Below are 22400 nucleotides of genomic sequence, written 5' to 3'. Positions count from 1 at the left end.
CCTCCAAAGAGAGAGTTGGAGGTTCGATTCCTGGCAGGAGTCACGTGTTGAAGTGTCCTTGTGCAAGACACTGAACCCGTCACTGCCTCTGATGTGTGCCCCATTGAGCGGAGTTTAAAGCACTGATTAGTCTCCATAGAATGATTTATTCAGATTAGCTTTGTAGAGATTCAGTGCTGTATGAATGTGTGTGTGGACGGGTAAATGAGGGCACAGATTGTGTTGTAAAGTGCTTTGAGTAGTCTGATCGGCTAGAAAGGCGCTATATACGTGCAGTCCATTCCATTTACTAAAAAGGTTTATGTGAAAAATTTTAATAAAAAAAAGCTATTCAAAATCTGTAGAACTTTTAGTTGTGATTTTGAATCAAAAATCCAAACTTCAGAAAATCCTACAGCCTTTTCCCATTCCCTACCCTCTTTTGGTCTGGACAGTATTTCAATCTGTAGAGACTCACACAAAGAGAGAAACAGCAGTTAGACAATTTTATTGGACCGAGGATTTGGCTCTCGGACACCGGCGGAAGACGTGCGTGCTGAGAATCGCAGCGAGCTTGAATGATCGGCTCGAACGAAGCTCAGGTAGGTCTTCCCCCGGGCCCAGTCACTGGTGGTGGAGCGGAACTTGGAGAGAGGAGTCTTGAGGGGACCTGGAGGCGTCTGGGATGCTGGTGGTGGAAACGGGGAGGAGGTGGGTTGAAGCACATCTGAAGCGGGTGGATCTGAGGCCGCTTCGCCTTTTGAAGGATCTCTTGTCGGGCGATTGGATCGAGGTAGTGAGGTGGAGCGTCCTGATTGGCTGGGGCGAAGGCGTGGTGATAGGGGATGCCGGAACAGTCTTACAGGTTGAATTTCCGCCTAGGGCTTCATTTTCCAGCTGACTCCAGTCACTCCATCCTTTTCTTCGCATCACCATCTTTCATTCTGCTGCTCTGAGTCTGGTTATTTATTTACGAGCTGTATTGTGGTTTCTCTCCTGTGGTTATGTTGTTGCCGGTGTGTGTGAGAGCATGACTGTGCCGCTGAGCTCTGCCCTTCACACAAAATCAATTAGTCTCTCTCACACACACACAAAGAAAAGTGCACAAGAAGAGTGATGATGAAAGAGAATCAACATCACTGCGGAGAGAACGACGTAGAGGCGTGTCAGGGTTGCACTTCCGATATCAAACACTGTTGATGTAATTTACTGTAACCTTAAAGTCAAAATGAACTATTTTAGACGTAATTCAAATTCTCCTGCAATGGTTTCTGTTTTAATAGTTTCTTGGTTTCACATAGGGAAAGTTATTTCACTTAGAGATGTTTTCTGTTCATGATATTATATTTTAATGACAATAAAACAATTTAACAACAATTTAAAAATGCACTGAGTTGTCTCTACACTGAGTTGTTCTTTTGTCTTTGTTATTTTTAGCTGGAATAAGCAGAACGACAGAGAATTTCACCTTGAACCACATTTAGACACCGAAAGGTTTGCCATGTGAAGAAAGAAACTCCTCTAATTCTCAGTTCGTACACACTCTGTACCAGCTCAGTGAGAAAGACGCAGGAAAAAAAAAAAAGAGTTAAAGCCACAGCCATAAAATGAGACATTTTTCTTTCTGAGCTGTCACTTCAAACCAATGTCCTTTTTTATGAAGTATGTGCAGCTGTGTCGTCTGTCTGCTGGTTCCTTACTGTATTTTACTGTTTCTGGCAGATGAACATAACAATGTTTGAGAAAACATATTTACCTGTAGTTCAATTTCCAATGTAAGCCCATGTGTCATGTCCTTTTTATAGGTCACAGATGCAATAAAGAGTGCCACAGCAGATACAACCGGCCATCATTTATAGCTTTTCCCTTTCTCCCTCCTTTATGATCATTTTATGAATTTCTACATCAGTCAACTGGATTTCCTATAATATGTGGTATTTTCAGTGCCATTTTCTTTTTTTTTTCAAGCTATGTTAAGGTTTACAGACATCTAGTTTACGTGACAGGTTTAAGAATCAAGCAACGTGTTTACGTTTTACAGCTACTTGTCATCATGGAGGAGGTTTTCATTTAAATTTGTGCAAAATAATGATTTCAGTGTTCCTGCTGTAAGCTGATAATTTGCAATGGGCCTAATGCAATCAGTCACACATACATGTAGCTTTAAGCCATTACAATAATTTGCAGAGTATGTAATTTACTGTACTCATGATTACTTATGATTAGAAAACTTTAAAACAGAGTAATTTATGAAAACATTTGTGATAATCACCATAATTGACAAACAGCAAACTACACTATGTTTAACATTTCAGAGCAAACCCTGACAGTAACTGCAGGTCAGTTAAAAAAACAAAAGTCCAACACAAATACAACATAGTTTAAATGGTCATTAGAGCACCAAAGTAATCATTTAAATTGAAAGAGGAACAGTTTTAGGGTCTTTGGGGTCTCAGCTCTGTTAATCCTGTTAATGTGGGTAATTTGAGCTGGTCTGAGGTCTGTCATCATTAGTCACGTACTCCAGCATCACAGGGCCAACGCAGCTCAGTGTTGTTTAAGTCTAACACTTGGTGACAGTTCTAACCATTCATGTTTTTCACTCTGAGTCAATAACCCAACATTTGATGTGACAAACTCAGAATATATATATTTTTTGTGCTTCACGTACTGCAGACTTAAAGACACAAGGTGTGATGGGAGTTGTTGCAAACATTGTGGACTCTTAAAACCACTGCGAGCTGTTGTGGATATGTCCATCCTTGTGTTGCCACATTATTTTAGACTTTGTAATTTCCCCCAAAAGATCTCTAGACCCTAATGCAAATAAAAACTCTTAAAAAAACAGTACATTTTTAAATATTATGCACTTAATCTGCTTCTCAATAAAAGTCAGTACTGAACTAACTCTGTATTCTGCAGAGTTTCTTAAAATAAATCATATCAAAAGTATAACAGCTATCCTATGTGATTCTGATGTCCTTTCTTTCCAAATCAAAATATATTTGTTTATGAGACGTTCCACGCTCCGATTTTAATTTCAGATTTCATTATGCAGCTGAAATTCACATTAAATAGAAAAGAGTGAATTTAATCTTATTCTAATAGATTAATTTAATAGTTTAGAGGAGTGCCAAAAGTATTGTCCTTCATTACATTATGCTCTTGCGGTTCATCTTTTAAATCTCCATCTTATCCATATAAAAATCTTCCCTCTCCTTTAAAGTTTAGTTGGTTTAAAGTAGCTAAAAGCTAATCTGTAAGACTTGTGATGGCTTTGATGGCACTGAAATTGAAGGTAATTTTCTAAATCGGAATAGTTATAATCTGTCCTCCTTCAGAGGATAGCAATTTACTTCCATTCTGGATGAATTGCTGCCGTTCTTTTCTTTACAGTGCTGTTTGTGTTTAAATCATGCAGATATCACTCCTGAACAACTCTATATTAAATGTGTAGGTTTTAGTTCTTTGTGTAACGTCTGACCGTGACCTATAAGAGCCACACACAGAGTAAGAAACAGACTCCGACCTACCTGTATGCTGGAAGTGTCTTTATGCCGTATCTCAAAGCCTCCTCCCAGAGTTCCAGGTGAACGGAGGCGTCTAAAGCCATGTCTGTAATCCTGAGCTTGTAGAGATTCTCATCAGGAACTTCACCATCAGCAGCTGACAACAGATGGCTGCAGCTCTCTAACAGCTCTTGCCATTCTAGACAAAGAATTAAGGAAAAGTAACCCTTATAAGATGCCTAAAAACGGGGGTAAACCTGGAGACTACAGAGGACAACCTAAAGTATTTATGAGAACCACTTTGCATGAATTTATTAAGATAATTTAATGTGAAGACACAATTAACTCATGTCTGTCTTTTCTTCTCTTTTCTGTTCTTTTATGATAAAACGGCTTAAGGGCCAGATTTATGAACATGAAAGCACAGCACCACATTTAATTAGAGTCTTAATTGCTTAGTAAATCATGTCCTGAGTCTCGACTGCCAGCCAATGCCTGAACCTATCTGCAAGTAGAAAAATTAATACCACTAGTATCTCATTTGCACGTTAAATTGCGATCTAAGATTGGAGAGAGTCAGCAAATTTGTCTTTGAGCATCCTAATTAATTTACTTTACTGATGTAATGTTGACTCATGCATGTGCACCACATGTGCTAAAGACACTCCATATGTCAATCTAAAATAATGTCCGACACCAGGATTTGAAAGACTAAAATGGCAGCAATTAGTCATAAAATTCCTAATAAAATTTAGACAGGAATCATCATCCTAGGACAGACAATGGCTGGATAAAGATAAAGGATTCTGGACTCTGTTTTCAGTCCTTCCAGCCTCGACAGAGCTTCCTTCAGCGGGCTCCATTTTGCTTTTTCTCCTGACAGCATGAGTCCATCCTGAACAAACAAAAGAAGGACAACCTGAGCATCCCACTGAGAAAGTAGACACCAGCGTCGACCACCAGCATAAGATATTTGTGCAAAGCTTCAGAGCAGCAATCAGGGACGTGACTGAAACAAACGGGTGAAACAAAGAAAGTTGAAAGAGTTTCATTTGATGTCGCTGTGAATACTAAAGAGTGGTGACGAGATTATGTAATACTATTGTCTGGAAAAGAAAAACAGAGGTTAAAGAGTTCAGACTGAAAAAGTTTTCAGTTAACTTTAAACTTAATATGAAGACGTCGTTCAGCCGTGCATGCTTCTGTAAGATTTTTTAAAGTCAAATTACGTGTTTATTAATTGTCACGATTTCCCTCTGTGTGCATTATAACACGAGCAAAAGGCAAACAACACAAAAGACGTCAACAGTCATCTGTTGCCATGACAACCTAGGGTCACCACTGCAGCCTGCCGTCATCAGCTAAAGATTAAAGGGAGGAAAATAACTCAAAGTGTGTGTTGCATGCAAAACAGAGGTTGGTTGAATAAAACGAGCGCTGTTGTCCCAGAAACAACTAAGTCCTCGCTCTTAGCTTATCTCAAACCCACACACACACACAGAGGCTTAAATAAATACAGTATTGTTGAGATTTGCTGTGTTGTGGAAGTGTCACATACACTGCAGCATGAAGAGATCAAAGCTCGAGGCAAAGGGTGAAGGCAGAAACAAAAAGATGAAGGGAGTTTAGGAAAAAAAGAAAACAGAGGCATAGAAACACAGACAGCGTGATACTAGAGAGGGAAGATGGGTCAAGTTAGGATGGATGGAAAAGAAAAGTGCAGCTGAAAGACAAGATAATTTTTCCCATTTTTCAGTAGGTGGCCAGCCAGACAGAGGGAGGGTGAGGAGAGGTGCAGCGTGACAGAGTGACACAGAGGAAGAGGAGGACAACAGGAGATAAGAAAGAATGTCAGAGTGAAGGAGGAGAAAAGAGAAGAGGACAGGAGAGGGTACACTGAGACATGTCACGCACTGATATCACTGTCTGAGCAGCAGAACACAAAATGTGTGTATGTGTGTGTAAGAGTGTGAAGGAGACAAGGAGGAAGATATGTACGTTCAAACTTTCAAAACATTTTTTCAAATTTAGGCAGTGAGAATCTGCTTCAACCAACAGCCACAAATGTAAATAAAAAGGTCTGTGTGAGTTCTTGTTTTAGTTCTGATTAGTTTTAAACAAGAATGATGCAAGATAAATTACTAATGACTTTATTCAGATGAACACCAACGATGCAGTTATAATGAGACCAGGAAACTGTAGTTCTGCATCCGATTCACCAAGCTGAAAACTTGAAAACATGTATGTTATCTGCTGTTTCTATATTGGTACAATCACAAAGACCTTCATGAGCTCTACACATATTTTCCTAACCAGATCTAGAGATATATTCAGAATGATGTGAATGTAAATTCAAATGCAAAATAAGATTTTGGATATATGTTTTTACTATAGGCTACAGAACTGTCATCTAGAATCTGTTGCAGAAACTTTCCATTTACAAGAACACAACTTTTCAGGAAATTAGAAAAATAAATCACCTTTCATTTAAAATAAACTGTGTGGTCAGAGTTTCTACTCTGTCTGTGTAGATAGTGGGGTAATTGAAAGTTTTTATCATTTAAAGATGTGTTGATTTTTGTGTAAAGAGAAAGCTCTACCTGTGCAAAAAAAAAACTGCATTTATAAATAAATACAAGTCTTTCATAGCATCTTGATTGATACTATTGAAATTACATGGTTAAATCACAAGCTCTTTTGCTAATTTACTTTGAATTATCATCCTTAAAACCACAGACAGATGTGAAGGGTGATCGATGGAGTGGATTTAGGCAAAAAATAAATAAATTTAAATTTGTACTCATTACATTACCCATAACAGTGGACATTTGCAGATTAGGGTTATTTGTAATCCCATGGAAAAGGTCAAAGGAAAGATTTACAAGACAAGTGGTGAGAGGAGCTATGTTGGACTGACAAAAAGACAGGAGACAGAACTGGAAGTGGCAGAGCTGAAGATGTTGAGGTTCTCCTTGGGAGGGACAAAGATGGACAGAATTAGGAATGAGGTCATCAGAGGTTGAAGGACTAGGAGATAAAGTTGAAGAGGCCAGACTGAGATGGTTTGGACATGTGCAGAGGAGGGACAGTGAGTATATTGGTAGAAGGATGTTAGAGATGCAGCTGCCAGGAAAAAGACAAAGAGGAGACATATGGATGCAGTTAGAGAGGACATGGAGGGAGCTGGAGTGAGGACAGAGAACCCATTAGATGGAGGAGGATGAGTCGCTGTGGCAGCCCCTGAAAAGGGAAAAGCCAAAAGAAGAAGAAGAAGGAAAATCCAAAAAAAAGAAAATCACCAAGTTGTATTTTTGCCACAACAGTAAACACAATATGTTGATTTGTTTTGTAAATACAACAAATGCAGAGAGATGTAATCTGTGGTGTCTTTCTAATCTGTGTTTCTGACCTCTTCTGGAGACTCACATCGCTGACAGCGGCAGACAAAATGGTACTGGTCCTCCAGCTGCTTCTGTCGGTCTTCAGTCAGAGACAATGTCTCAGTATAACTTATAGTCAGCTGCACACAAAGAGAACACGACAGGAAAGTTAATATGAAAGTGTCTTTATTCACAGAACCATGGGGTGGTTGTTGGTGTGTAGTTCTGTGCAGATGGATAAAGAAGCTAAATTTGAGTAAACTGAGTGCAGAGGAAATTATGCTTTAGTGTGTGGGTGTGTGTGAGTGTGTCTAAGTCCAGATGGCTCGGGCGCATCTCATTACATAAAGTCACAATGCATCTCATTACAGAGTCACAAGGGATGATGGAAAAATGAAGAAAATGCTGCCAAGTTAGGAGCTGTCAGCATCCTTGTGTTACTATAATATTTCACATGGCTGCAGGTTTTATTAATCCTTTAATAACACTAACTGCATCAAACTATATGGTTATTATTTCAAGATTATGCACTTTCAGAAAGGCCATTATTGTTACCATCAATAACAGCTGGAAAATAAAAAATAAACAATAAATATTGTTCATAAAGTGTGTGGAAATGAAGGCAGCCGCATCGTGACACATGATAAAACTAGAGTCATGTTTCACGTCGTTAATGGTGTGAAAACGCAGAGTGTCGTTTTTTTTCCCTCATACCTCGTCTCCGGGGTTGATATCCTGCACAGCTCTGAGCTGTATTTTTGTTCCCTCAAACACCATCACACAGTTTGGCCTACAGTCATGGTTTAATAGAGATAAACTGAGGCAGAGCAGACAAGAAGGAGACAGGGCATCAGAGGGGAGGAGGGAGAGTGAAGGTAAGGGAGCAAGAAGACAATGAATACATACAGGGAAAAGAGAGCGAGAAAGATTCATTTACATGTTAATAAAAGTTTACCTTTCAAACAAAAATAGTTTGTATGTACACTGGTCTGACACAACCACACACAGCTACACTTCACTTTTATCAGAGAAAAAAAAACAGAATAAGGACTGCGATAGACTTCAGTTAGTTCCTGACTCAGTCCGCATGTACACATTAGAAAGAAGAGTCTTTTAACATGACCATCCAACAATCATTCATTTACCGACAGCTCCAGGAATCTTTGATCAATGATATGTGAGAACCTGTAAGGGGATCAGTAATTATCTGGACTTCTCATAAATGTGATACCTGCACAAACAAACATCATACAGGAAACTCACACATACACACACACAACTTTCTATCTTTATCTCCCTGTCACATTTTCTCCTTCACTCAGACATGCATAAATAATCCACTTCTGTAAAAACACAGGTTTTGATTTAATTTCCCGAATATATTTTAGTGATAAATCATGTTTCTCTTCTCCTCCTTGCAGATCTGTTTTTGGTCCTTGTTTCATAGATGCATTTTGGCAAACGTCAAAAATTGATCTCATTTGCCTTTTTGAAAGTGTGAACTAAAAAATGCTCACGGAAAACTTTTAATCTCGTCAAATACACAGTAAATTATTTTGCTGAAACTTCACCCATCGTTTATCATGAGCAGCGGCAGATAACTCAGGTTTTTCCAAACTCTCAGCTTTAGCTGGGTGGAACAAAGTGAAGCAGAGTCTTATAATTCATGGTTGCATTTGACGTGTTATATGTAGCATTCATTGACAAAAAAAGGAAACAAGTGAGTGGTTCCAAATAAGATGTTCCTTGTCTGTAAAGCCTCTGCTTGATGAGCATATCTCCTTCAGTGTGATGAGAATGTAACTGTTAATAAAGTCCTCCCTCCGCACATAAAAAGACATTTAATATCACTGCACACTTGGCTGAGGGAGGGGAAAAAAAGCACTTGAAGAGGTTTGTGTGTTTTTACAGCCCCCTCCATTACTGCAGCTATCGTTTATCATTTTCAGCAAAACAATGGGTGCATGAGATTAAGACTGCGTGTTCAGCCTTTGTAAAACCATCAATAACGCCCCTGGCTTTGCTCTACAGTGGAGAAGCTGCAGGTTGAATATCAACTAGTCATCAAGCCCTCCAAACGATGCTTTTATCTGATGGAGAGCAGCTCATTAGCATACTAATTAGATTAATTGACTAAACCACATCTCACATAAACGGTATGTGTAAAAATAAATGTTGCTGTATGTAGCAGGATGGAAAATGACTACGGTCCTTACATCCAGCTGAACTCTCACCTGTTTGGAGCCTAACATGGCTGAACCAGACTCACCTGTGAGAAATTATTCATAGATGTAATTGAAAGCAGGTTTGTAATCCAATAACATAACCTAAAATAAGTTCTAAAGTTAAATGTTTCAGCTTTTCTTTGATGACATGTATCGCTGATTTCCACCTAGCAAAGTGCTCTGGTTAATGTTTACCTTAAAATCTTTTAACACACAATTAATAAATATCTTTTCGGATGTTGTAAATTAGGATTTGTCTGCAGCCACAGATGAGTTTAAATTATTCTCAGGTTATTTTACCTACATGGCTGAGAAGGATTACAACCAGTGAACTAAAGTCTGAGTTAATAATTCAACTGTGAATCATTTTGATTCTGATGAAGGACTCGGGGGATTTCAGATCAGATTTTTAACAGCACAATAAGCACTGAAGAGAAGAGAAGTAGAGAATAAAATACAGAGGGAGAGAACAAGAAAGCCTGCTAATGGGAAAGAGAGTTTCTCAAGTACAGCAGAGGCAGAAAACGAGCAGAAAGAGACGTGTTGAACTGAGGTGCAGCCTCAGCACAGTAATCCCCCTTTCTTTAGAAAGCACACGGTTGCTAGGCAACCCAAAACACGAATAGACAGGGGACCATCCTGCGAACGAGCCTATCATTTATGGATGAGTTACAGCACAAATCACACCGGCACGTGTGGTTTGGCTGAGCTTTAGTAATGCCACTGTGACCATCTGACATCTCAACACCGGCCAGATAAACTGGCTGCGATACCTGCGGTGTTAGACGCTGTGTGTGTTACTGCGTGTGTGTGACAACACAAACAGCATGTACGACAACGGGCCAAATCCCACCCCGTTCACGCAGGACGCAGCACAGGGATTACTGAGCATATCGCCTTGTGTGTGTTTGTGCGTTTCAATCTCACAATCCAGACGACAACCATTTCATCAATCACACGTTCCGTTCGAGTCTAATCTAATTTTTCTCAGAGCACTCTGGCTTCTCTTCTGCTTGTGTCACGCTCAAACAGGCTTACAATATTCCTTCAAGTTTTCACCTCACAAGCCAGGAGAAGAAGAAGGAAAAAAAAAAAAATCACCTCCTCATTCCCTTCGCTTTGCTTCAAAACTTCAAAAGGACTGTCAGGACAGAGCGGGAGGCGCAGCGAGCGCTTTGAAACTGTGCCGGTGAGGGACTGACGGGGCAAGTCCTGGATCTCCAAGCTGAGTTTAAATCTTGTAAAATTTAACAGACAGAGGCAAGACGGGCTACAGTAAAATGAAAGGGCTTTTTAGGTGTGTGTGTGTGTGTGTGTTTCTCACAACAACCTTTGTGTCTATGCAAGCCTAAGTAAGTGTGTGTTACCTCGGGTACAGCCCAACTCCAAGCTCCTGCAGCTCCCCGTCACTGATAGTGAAACAATTACACGTCACCTTAAGGAGAGAAAGAAGATAAAAAAGGTTGAGTGATTATCGGTTAACTTGCTGCAGGGAGTCTTTTATCGTACCTCTTATCATTTGATGTAAACTTTCTCATGGCACAGTCTTACCATGGCACCGGGGTTAAACACGACACGCTGACAGGCAAGAGCTTAGACTGTTTAATGTTTCTGCCTTTTTAGTTTTATGCATGGAAAAAAGCATTCTTTGAAAAGAGAAATGTCTTAAATTAGATAGTATACAGCATTACCATCTGACTAGATTGCCTGTATTGTATCATAACTGCATATATCAGGGCATTTTAAGAACTTTTAATACATTTTTAACCATAATTCCTTAGATCATAAATGCAAAAAACTTGTTTTAGCACGGTCAAAAATGGCTGAGAACTTCAACAGTATGAGTGTGATGTTTGCTAATTGTGTTCAGTGTTTGTTTACATCACAGATTTGGTCAGTGCTAATTCATGCAGACTGCAAGCACGAGGAAGAGTATGCCGACAGCCACCAGAGCATTAACAACAGGAGTTAAAGTATTTAGGAGAAAGCCTGATGAATGTCATGATTGATCTTCCTCTAATAAATAAGAGTTCATATTAAGGCTGGAAACTCCTGCTGTGATCTTCTGAAAGTCAACTTTTTTATCCAGCACTGCAGCAAGTTCTGCAAGGACCTGTAAACTAACAGGACAATGCTTTGGCTTATTGTCTCATGCCACTATAGTAATAAACTTAAATTAAATCAAATTAACATGGCATAAATGTTAGAGCTGCCATTGTATGTCACGATGCAAGCATTCAAACCATGGCTGCAATGCTTATAACTAAACCTACAAGTAAACAGCCAAATGTGCGTAGCAAAAATCCAATTCTGCTTAAGCACAAATCCCAGCTGCGGATAACCTTGGAGCACTTGTGTAAATAAACCTGGCACAACACATCAGGATGGTCTGTGTGAATTAGGAGAGAAACGTCAGGAACAACCTGAGCTCTCAGACAACTGACATGAAATTTCAAACTAAGGAGAGAGAGAGAGAGATGGTTTGTTTCTTTAAACCAGCAGAGTTGGTTCACAGATGGTTTAAATAATTAAATGCCTGCATAAGTTGTTAAAAAGAAAGAATAAAAGGTCTGACATTTAGTTATCAAAAAAATATATATACATAGTACTACTAATTGCAGCTTTTTATTAATTTATTTTTTTAAGATGATGACTGTATTTTGATTAGTCCATTTGTTATTGTTCCAATTAAATGTTTCCTGTGCCACAGGCTGCAGGACAAATCAAACACATTGTTGTTAAAAGTTTAGTAATTATTTCAAAATTCAATTGCTATTCAGCTTTATGTTTCTTGGCAATTCCTAACAATAACTGTGGGCAAGTGGTGGCTTAAACAAGCTAAATAAAGCCTGTAAGCTCGGTGAAAGTTATGAAAGCTCAAATTTCCTGCTGTGCCTGAAAGGTGACCTAAAAGCGTACAAAATAAAAACTATACAACACTGTTTCTGAGAAAGTTAAATCATGTCAGCTCTTTAACTGTTCTTATTTGATAGATCAGATCATTTCCTACTAACATTAATAAAAGTTTTGAACAGAAAAACAGCTGTACTTTGTTTAACGATTTTCTCTTTTTAATGTTGTCTTTAAAAAAGTGTCCTCTGCTTTGGGTATGTTATACAATGACGGAGGATTTAGAGTTAATCCATCCACACAGCTTGGTGAACATGCCATCCATCAGTAACCATGGCGATGGCTGTTTTGTTCGTAGGACAAGAGCCTCAGACAGTTTTTACCTGTTTATTTATAACCTCCGTGTTTATAATGAGAGCCCTCCACAGATGTGAGTGCGAGTTCATACGAGGTGACACGGTGGTGAAGTGTTACTGAGGGGGGACCAGCTCAGAAAGAGGCCAGGGGGAGATATTTTATGATCTGCAGAGCTGCTGCCTATCCATCCCAGGTGAATGAATTAAACTCTCCATAATGAAATGAGAAGAACTCTGATTAAAACAACAGAGGATTCTTCGTAGGGATCACGGGTCTGATCAGATTCAGATACCGTCACTCGAATTCCGCATTACTGCAAGTGAACAAAAGGCAGAAAATTCTGTCTGGAAGCATCTTCTCCTGAATGGTCCAGATAATGTCAGTCCCAGCATCCATTTGTTTGTTCGTTCATTTAATTCTTTTCATTTCTGCCTGTCACACACAATTATTTCGCAATATTAGCCGTAGACATGACAAATGTGAGATAAAGGAACAAAGACAAGCGAGAGACAGAATGGTGTGATGAGCAGCATGTGATATGGAAAATAATAACAGAAACGATCAAAGACGCCAAACTCTGAGTAAAAACAAAAACAAAAAAATGTAAATTCTGGACTCCATACAGTAGGTTTAATAAACAGGAAGCATAATAATAGTCAAAACACAGAATACATTAGAGACGCAAAAGTAGAGATAAAGATCTCGCCAAAAAAATATAAATTTGATCAAATTAAATGGCTACTGAATGTTTCTTACTGCACCAGTTTATCTGTTTTTGTGCTTTCTTTAGCCAGAACTTATTACTTTACTTTGACCTTTTTGTTTTTTCCTTTTCAAATATAAAACTTAGTTTTGGCTAAAATGTGTCCATTTTTAGTTCAGTGACCAAATTGTGTAAGAACTTTTATTTCCATAACTTACATGAAAAGTAAACTCTTATTGTTAGTCTTATCTTTAAATTACAGTAGTTGTGGAATTACTAAAGTTAACAATTTGACTTGTAAACAGCAGCAACAGCTCTTTAAAACACATGTACAACAAATTTGGTTTATACTAACATGAAGGCTCACAATACAATCTGGTTAGGTGCTGGATGGTGTGTGTGTGTGTGTGTGAAAGAGAGAGAGAGAGAGCGAGAGAGAGAGAGAGAGAGAGAGAGAGAGAGAGGGAGGAAAGGGGGAAGGGGATTTGTCAACATTATCTCAGTGACATTTTGAAAATATTTACGAAGGTCTCATTTCTGCCATTAAGATTTGAATGGGGGTTTGGTACGGTGGGGAACAGGTGGTCCAAAAAATTGACTGGAAGGTTCGAGTCTTTAATGTTGCTGGAATTGGTTCAATTACTGTCACTCTGGGATAAACTACAAAGTCCGTCAGACCCAATCAAAGGCCGTATATCTGTGTGTGTGTGTGTAGGTGCTTTGATAAAGTATTCATGACCCAATCACGGCCCTTTCATCTCACAACAGACAGGCTGACAAACAGAAAAAACAAGGCTAAACGTCGTATTCTCACTCAGTTTGACACCACTGCCTGAACATACAGCGCCTGGATAAACATTTAGACTCATTCAGGGCTTCTTTATTTGTTTGGCACTGTAAACAGAGTTTTTTATGCAGTTATGTGTTAACAAAATATATTAAAGTTTGAACTATACAGAAAAGGTACACTTCAAATGACCCTCTCCAGACTGATCAAAACCACAAAAGGCCAGATTTCCAATACTCTAATATCCAATCTTCTTGGCTGAGCTGCTCTTTATTATTCTACCTAAGTAGTGCTTCTTTGCTGAAATTCCACCGTTGAAGCCTGATTAGTTGATGTTGTGATGCGTCTGCCTCTTGAATTTAGAGAAGCTCTGAAGTGGACTTTAATTTGAGGAGCCATTAACTGGCGACCTCTCAGACCGCTGACTCTAATGATCTTATTTTCTGCTGCAAAGGAAACTCTGTGTCCCTTGTTTGATGAAGCAGTCCTTGTAATAAAAGAAAATATCGCAGTACAAATAGTGTTTCAGAGCAAACTGAGGTTTATTCTACTTAAACAGACTTTCATGGTGAGCTTTTGCTTCTTTTAACCTAAATGACTATTCTTATTACAACAATATTGAATATTGCATCAGTTGAAGTGAAAATCATTATTGAGTCATTGCAGTTCAACTTTGTAAAATTTCTCATTAAAACACAGTAAATGAAAATAGGTCATTCATTTCAATCGCCTGCCGGAAACTGAAAACCATAAGACAAACATCTAACAAAACAATTTACAAAGAGAGTGGCAGACAGAAACTCAGATTGGTTTTATCTAAAAGGAGCTTAAGTTTACATTTTGCAGGCTGAAGATTCATACTAGCTCTGATTGAGGGGAAATGATACGACTGGGTAAAAAATATTCATTTGATGTATGCAACAGCAAAACCTTCCTAAGGCTTATTTTTTCTCAGACTAAGAGAAACACAGTGGCATGCAGCAGGCATCAGTCAGAGAGATCTCAGTTTATAAAAGAGGAAAGTCCTCATGGGGAAGTCAAGCTAACAGTTACACAGAGCAGGGCTCATTCAAGAGAAAGTCTCCACCGTCAAAAACAACTCAAGCTCAAGTCAAAGTGTTTGTTTGATCAATGTGCTTCATTGATGACCCCAATGCAGCTTTATGATGCTTCATTGGGGTCATCATAAAGCATCCAGCAGTCAACATTTAAACTGTAAGACTAAATAAATAAATTAAATTCAAGTATTTTCACATTAATACATTCATCATGGAGCTCCTAAATAGGCGCACTTTGCAACATGGTTGGACAACTTCAATATGTTCTGATGGTTTTGATGGGTCGGCACAGGAATGCAGTGGTTAGTGCTGTTGCCTCACCAGGAAAAGGTCGCAGGTTCACCTCCCGGCCTTTCTGTATGGAGTTTTCATGATCTCTTCATTCACGCGTGAGTTTACCAGGTACTCCAGTTTCCTCCCACAGACCAAAAACATGCATGTTTGGTTAACTGGTAACTCTAAATTGTCCCTTGGTGTGAGTGTGAATGGTTGTTTGTCTCGTTTGTCTCCATGTTGCCCTGAGATGGACTTAAACCTGTCCAGGGTGTCCCCCGCCTCTCACACAGCGACTGCTGGAGATAAGCACCACCTCCCCGTGACCCAGAAAGGAAAAGAAAGGTAAAGAAAATAGATAGATGAATAGTTTTGATGCAAAAGTGCTCTGTTCTAACAGAAATTGCCTCCCAAAGGTTATCGAAATTAAAAATTATAGTAAAAGAAGCCAATAAAATTGGAAAAACTAAGATGCAAAATTTTCGGTACAATACATATATAAACAAAAATATACATATATTTTTTAAATCCAACAACCAAAAATCTAAAGGCAAATAACACACTAACTTGATGGAAAATTCCTCATTATTCCCAAGAAGAAAATGTTTCACGTGAAACATTCAAAATGCCTGCGTTTCCTTATATAATACTGACATTACCACCTCTTTGGCTGAAGCTAATCATTTTAATAACTGTGTAGATGTTTTCTTTTTCATGCACCTCACAGAAAGGTGAAGTTAGTCCAGAAAATACTACGCTTTCAAAACATGAGAAACGGTAGGGAAATGTGTAAAACTGTGCCTAGAATTCCCTTTACTAATTCTTCTGCACAGAATTGTGTTGAAGGAAAAATAAAAAACAAAAAGCAGCATTGCTCCTGCCATCTAGGCCAATTTTGCTGTAACCTAAAGCCTTGAAAAGTGTATAGAAAAGAAAAAAAGTGATTATTTTTGTACAATATACTATAAACACGTGTGTACACATAATAGCGAGCCAGTCCAGTATATACTATATGGTGTTTCTGTAATGCACACATACCATTAGCCTCAGGCTGTTTGTAATCAAACTTGAGATTGCTCCCTGCTCCCTAATGATGTTATTTTGATTCTGATTCCTCATCATATCCTAAAGGAATAAGAAAAGAGTCAACATGTGTTTTTGTCAACTTGGCACATTTGCAGCTGATAAGCAACCAAGCTGCTGCACCAAATGACGCACGCACACACTCACTGAAACACACACACACACACACAATCAGATGGATGTATAAACAGATACAGTGGAAATACTGTTTAAGGCACGCACACACAAATGCAATAACATGCAGCTGCTTACACATTACAGCAAATCATTACAGCAAATGGGAAAATGTAGATGTGTACGCTCTTTTTTTGTAACTTCTCTGAGACCTTTTGCATGATTTTGCATTTACTCATCTCAGTAACTCAGTAATCCTAATGAGGACAGAAAACCTGTCTTTAGAAGGTGAAATGTTGACAGTAAAGTCCAGTTTCGGGTTGGGGTTTATGTGTGAATTCAACTAGTGACAGTAGGTGAGATTACTGACTGAATTAGTTCTCCACACTGAATGTAAGTCAGCTAAAACAGCTGTGCACGTGCCTGAAAATCACCACAGTTTCCTAAACGGTCACTCTGAATCTACTCCGATGCCATCTGAATGTAGCCTTTGGTTATTATTCCTCATCACCCATCAGGGAACAATTTGTTAAAAAAATGTAAAATAAAAATAAAAAACACATTCCCAACTGAGCTGTCCAGTCTGATAAATGCTAACTTTTGCATCTCATTAAGAAGATAAAAGGATTCTGTTAGCGACTCAAACTAACAGCTTGTGCCACAATATTATTGTAGGATTTATATCTGAACTACTGATGTTTTTATCATCATTAATAGAAATAAAAAATATGCCAATTTAATTATGCTATGTATGCATGAAAATATACTAAGCAATGAACATTTCTCATTACAGTAACTATTCCTGATTAGGTATTAGAACTGCAAAACACTGTAACAAATTGAGGAAGTTCTCAAACATGAAACTTTAATATTCACATCAGACAGCGAGGGGTCCAAAAAACGTTGAGATGGTTGCTTTCACACAGGTTTGTTCCTCAAACTACTAATTCTCAGCAGAGAAACAACAAATGAAGCCAAGGGGGGAAAAAAAGAACGAACAAAAGTGAAGAAAAACAAAAAAAAGAAATAACAAAGATTAGCCTTGCAGACAGTTTGAAGGGAAGGTTTCACCATAAGAAAAAGGAGCGAGAAACAATAAAATGAGCAGATCATTGTCTTCAGAGCAGCTTTCTTTGCAGGAAATCGTTTTTTACTGCTTGACTGCTCGAGCGTTGTCTGAATCAAAGGGTGTTTCATGGGGGAATAGTGATTCCTCTTTCCTCTTTGAGTGAAGCATGCAATCAGCCCTAAATGGCTTTTCTCCTGGGCATTTCCTGCACCTTTAACTTTTATCTGAAGCATTCTTTCATTTTTAACACTTGGTGAAGGCACAGAGTACTAATATTTTTTTCACGCCAAGCCATCGGTCTTGTTGCATGAATGCTAAAAGCTAAAACCCTTCCTCTTTTTAAACATAAAAAGACAGAATGTGAAGTTTATGTTCAAATCAATAAGGGTGTTGTTGCAAAACTGGATGAGAATTCCTGCAGAATTCCAGTTGGATATAAACATGTCCTCTAAATGACCAGTGATCATTTGGGAACTATTCTGATACCATCAGAGGATAGAAATAGAGCAGGTTGAGCACAGGGATCTAAATGTATCCACTGCAGTTCTCATTGGTGCAGAGTTAAACACGGAGAACGTCTGACTTACATCTGTCCACTCAGTGACGCCGACTCCCAGAGGAAAATGTCAGCACTGAATTGGGATCAGGCCATCATCTGTATGCTCTTAAGAACAAGCTCCAAGGCATACAAATGGTTACTTTGGACATGTTTTTTAAGGCCAAAAACATAAGATTTTAGCACTGAAATGGTTGCCAAGTAACTGGTAATTCTGCTCTCATCAGTTTTCAGCACTGGCAGTCAGTTCGAGTGCATCTCCACAGTCTTAAGATCTTGTGCCAATTAATATTCAACCTCGGGGTATCTTTAGAAATTGGAATAATATCAAGACACAGTACTTATACATAATGTTAGCAACTTGGTAGGACTCTAAAATCTCTGAGGGAAAAAAAACAACTTTCTGAATGTCATCTCTCACAGCTTGTTAGCATTTGTTCCTAAAATATGCTATTTGTTAAATCAAACTCTTCACAGTAAAATACTAATTATGTGGACCTTTTCTTTCCAATTTAAATAATAAAGATTGATTTAAAAACTTCAGCATGTGATCAAAACAGAATGAGAGACTCAAAGATAATGGTAAAAGTGCTGTTATCTTTTTATTTATTTTGTACAGACATTCAGGCATGATTAGAGGCCCTCAGCCTGATGATATATTTGCATATTATTAAAAACCTTTTGTGTCTCTTGCCCACACACATAATCCCTGAGGTTGTAAAAGTACAATTATCTCCCACTCCAGGGTGACCATCAGGTTACAGGCCAAATGCTTCATCAAATTATCTGCGTGTGTACATCTGTGTGTGTGTGTGTGTGTGAGCTAAGACAGGGTGAGATGCTTTCGAATTATCTGCACACCAGAAATAGGTTGTCCAGTCATAGCCTGTTTCTGTGTTTTGAATAGAGCAGATCATAACGGTAATAGTACTTTAATGACACAGATAGTGTTAAATCAATAGTCTCTCTAATAATGACATCATATCCTTTTCGACTGAGGGACACGTGTACGTGCATGCAGCTTTACAATCGTCATCAAGAAATTTTTACCAGTACCGTCCACACACACACACCCTGATAGGCTGAGTAAAAGTAATCATATCAGAGTGGATTTGTGAGAAATTTCCTCCCAGTATTATGATAATTTTTCGTCATGTAAAAGAAGCCTTTTCCACTTCCTGTTTCTTGTCATCCAAGGGAAACCAAATTTACTTTCAGGAGTTGCAATGTGGGATTTTTTTTTCACACAAATCTTCTTTTTTTATGTATTACTTGATTAGGTTAACCTTTATTCAGTTTTTTATGGGCCATTATTGTGCATTCTGTGACCTTTAAATGAGTCATACAATAAAAACACATAAAAAGAAATACTGGTGAGACGTTAGCCCGCCGTGTGTGTTGTCTCTTATCACACACCCACCTGTGTGCCCTTTACACAAATAAATAAACTTGTGCGGTACAGGTTTCAACATGAAAATGTGACAAATCCAGGGTTTACATGTCATCACAAATCAAGTTTGAATCAAGTTTAAAAACATGCTTCCATCTCAGATTAAGTTTGGCAAAAATGAACTTAATCTTATCAAAAATATAGGCATATAAAAAAGTATTTTGCCATTTCTCTTATCTTTTACAAGAATCTTAGAAAAAAAAACCTTCTATTGGGAGCCACTGTGATTTAAAAAAGTTGAAAACTAAAAAACTTAAAATAAATCTTTTAAACGATTGAAATCACTTGTTATCTGATGAGTGTGTTCACACATTCAGTAAACCTGGTTGTTATCTGTGAGTTTAAAGATTTTGATTGTGTCTTCATACTTGTGAATACCAATGCTTTCCAACTAGTTCTGTGTCCCTGTATATATAGCAACATTTACTGAGGTGTAATGCAATGTAATGCAGTCTGCTTCTGATTTAAAACCCCTTTTTGTTTCCTCTGGTGATAAAGTACAGCCTTGGGCCATGTGTGCATGTACAAACAATGTGTGTGTAAACTGTGGTGATAAAATGGTGTAAGGACAAATGGAAATTACACTCATCCATCTCATACAGTGCACCAGTATGCGCACATAAAAAACAAAAACAGAAATGGAAAAACAGAGTGAAAAGAAGCTGCAGCCACTCAAGACTAAAACAAAAGCAAAACCTAAAACAATCCTGACAGAAATAGATAAGAAGGAGTCTTTAGAAACAGCTCATGGATCTCTTTAGCTCTGATGGAAGCTGATCAGTTCGGACGCTGATTTTATCGCTCTCTGGGATGTTTTTTTTTTCCAGTGATGAAAAAGTTAGAATTTTACTCTGAAAGAGACAATCTGCATGTTCATGTAAGTCGGACGAGACTTTGAGCAGAAAATATGAAACACAAGAAGGACAGATTCTCTCTATTCTGATAAGAGCATTAATTATAACCTACATTTGTTTTCTACTTGTGTTTAAAATATTGCAAATTCAATTTTAAAACTAGCTCAGTAAAGGAGTCTATGTCCAAACAGCTCTAATAGTTTCTGTTTTGACCATCCAGAATGTGGCTAGAACTTTTAACCGGGCCCAAAAGGACCAGAATCAGCCCAAGTCCAAAGCAGTCGTCTGCCCTGTGAATTATAAACCATAATGCCATAAGTTTATGAGCAGGAATCCGTTAATTAGAGATGGAGAGGAAAAAAGTCACTATTTTTGATTAATAAATTAGTTGACTGTCAAAATGTTGCAGCTCGGAGAAAAACAAAAAAACCTTCTTGCCTAGTTGAAATATAAACATTGTAACAGAATAAATAGAATGGTATACTAGATATTTATATTAGATAACTATTATAAACTAAACAGTGAAAGAGTGAGATTCCTATAAATATGTGAATAAGGAGCTACACAGCAATTTATTATTCATTCAGTGAGTGTGTCCTCAACAGAAATGCGGTTTCACTTATTATTCATTTTATTCAATAATTCACTTATTTATTTTGATTTATTTATTAATCTGCACAGAACAAATGCAACAAACCGAACTTAAACTCTTACTGATTGTTACCCTGGGAAAAGACAAAGTTATGCTAACACAGCACATACATACACACACTTACACACAGATATTCAGGGTAGTTAATAAGTGAAACTCCGTGGCTGATATTTTTGTCTCAGGAACAAACCATAAGCCTGAGGGGCAGAGAAGAGAAGGAGGTATGCAGAAAACATAAAGAAAAATAACATGAGGACAGGGAGGGAGAAAAATGATGATGAGAGAAAATAATAACAACAAAAAAAGAATAAAAAATAGAAGCAGACTTAGACAATCAGACAAAGAAACAAAAACAAGGATTGTAAAAACAAACTAATCACACTAAAAAAAGGAAGCAGCCCACAAAGAACCAGAGAATAATTCAGTTTACTGAAGCTGAAGTTGAAGATGAAGCTAACCTGAACATCTTCAGTAATTTACTGAATTTATTGATTTTACTGAAACATTATGCCTCATTTAAGGTTTGTCTTCAAATCATTTATCTCCTAATAAATATATAAATAAAAAAATGCCTCCAAAGTGAAGCCTTAATGATTTATTCTGCACTCTTTCAGCTCAATTTCATCTGTTATTTATTTTATTTTATTTACTTTTTCACAAGAAAGAGAAGATGTGTTAATTAGAGACTTGACTGCGGCTAATGTGAACGTCTTTCTCACCCCTTTGACACAGTTTCAAAAAATAAAAGAAAATCTATTAATATTCAAAAAACTAGCTGCACATTCCTGAAGTTTAGTGCCCGTGCTTTTATGGCTGTCATGCAAATCCTACAGTTATTCTACACAAAATTCATAAACATTAAAAGGTCTGATGGATCATGAAATGGATCGTCACACTTCCTGTTCAAGGTGGGACAGATGAGCCATTGTTGCACAACACAAATGTGTTGTAAGGTTGTATGGAGATAGAACTGGGGGTTATTGAAGAAAATTAAAGCACTTCTGAGATGAGAGCAGACGTATTCCCAGCACTGTGTGTCAAAAGGTGCAGCCAGCACAGTGGAACATCCCACAATAACCAATGATGCTGTTGTACCTTCGCTGATTCAGCAACACTGGCTTGTTATGTGAAATCAAACACTGAGACAGCTCTAAGCCACCTCGCTTTGGTCATTATAAACTAGTAAAGGTGAACAATGAAGGAACAACGTCTTTTTAGTGCTGATATAGCATGACTGCTGTGTGAATAGAGTCCAGTTTACACCTGCAGGGCGAGACAAGGGTACTGATACAGCCCGTTATCAGATGAAGCTATTGAAGTCAAAGATGAACAGAAAAATCACCTTTACGCAGCAGTAAATGCAGGAAGTCAAAGAGGTCATGAACTTTTCGCAGGACAAAATAATCTCCATCTCAGGTCTCCAAGAACATCAATGGTTTGCTGCAAAGCAAATCTCTTTAAATCTTCTTCCGGATTTATATCAGATTGCAGACTTCTGTGT

General features: G+C 38.0%; 1 protein-coding gene across 1 annotated transcript in view; it reads right to left on the bottom strand.

Annotated features, from left to right (window-relative positions):
* smyd3 (SET and MYND domain containing 3) overlaps window positions 1–22400 on the bottom strand; it is a 49016-nt gene that overhangs the window by 3181 nt on the left and 23435 nt on the right. The window contains exons 6-10 of the mRNA XM_017418649.3: window positions 10461–10528; window positions 7583–7685; window positions 6898–7008; window positions 4296–4383; window positions 3513–3687 (exon numbers count right to left, since the gene is read on the bottom strand). Coding sequence (XP_017274138.1) covers window positions 3513–3687; window positions 4296–4383; window positions 6898–7008; window positions 7583–7685; window positions 10461–10528 — 545 coding nt within the window. The remainder of the gene's footprint in view (window positions 1–3512; window positions 3688–4295; window positions 4384–6897; window positions 7009–7582; window positions 7686–10460; window positions 10529–22400) is intronic.

This window comes from Kryptolebias marmoratus, linkage group LG15 (assembly GCF_001649575.2).
Source record: "Kryptolebias marmoratus isolate JLee-2015 linkage group LG15, ASM164957v2, whole genome shotgun sequence".
NCBI lineage: Eukaryota > Metazoa > Chordata > Actinopteri > Cyprinodontiformes > Rivulidae > Kryptolebias > Kryptolebias marmoratus.
Note: the sequence above shows the minus strand (reverse complement) of the source record. Positions and strands in the feature narration are given on the sequence as shown.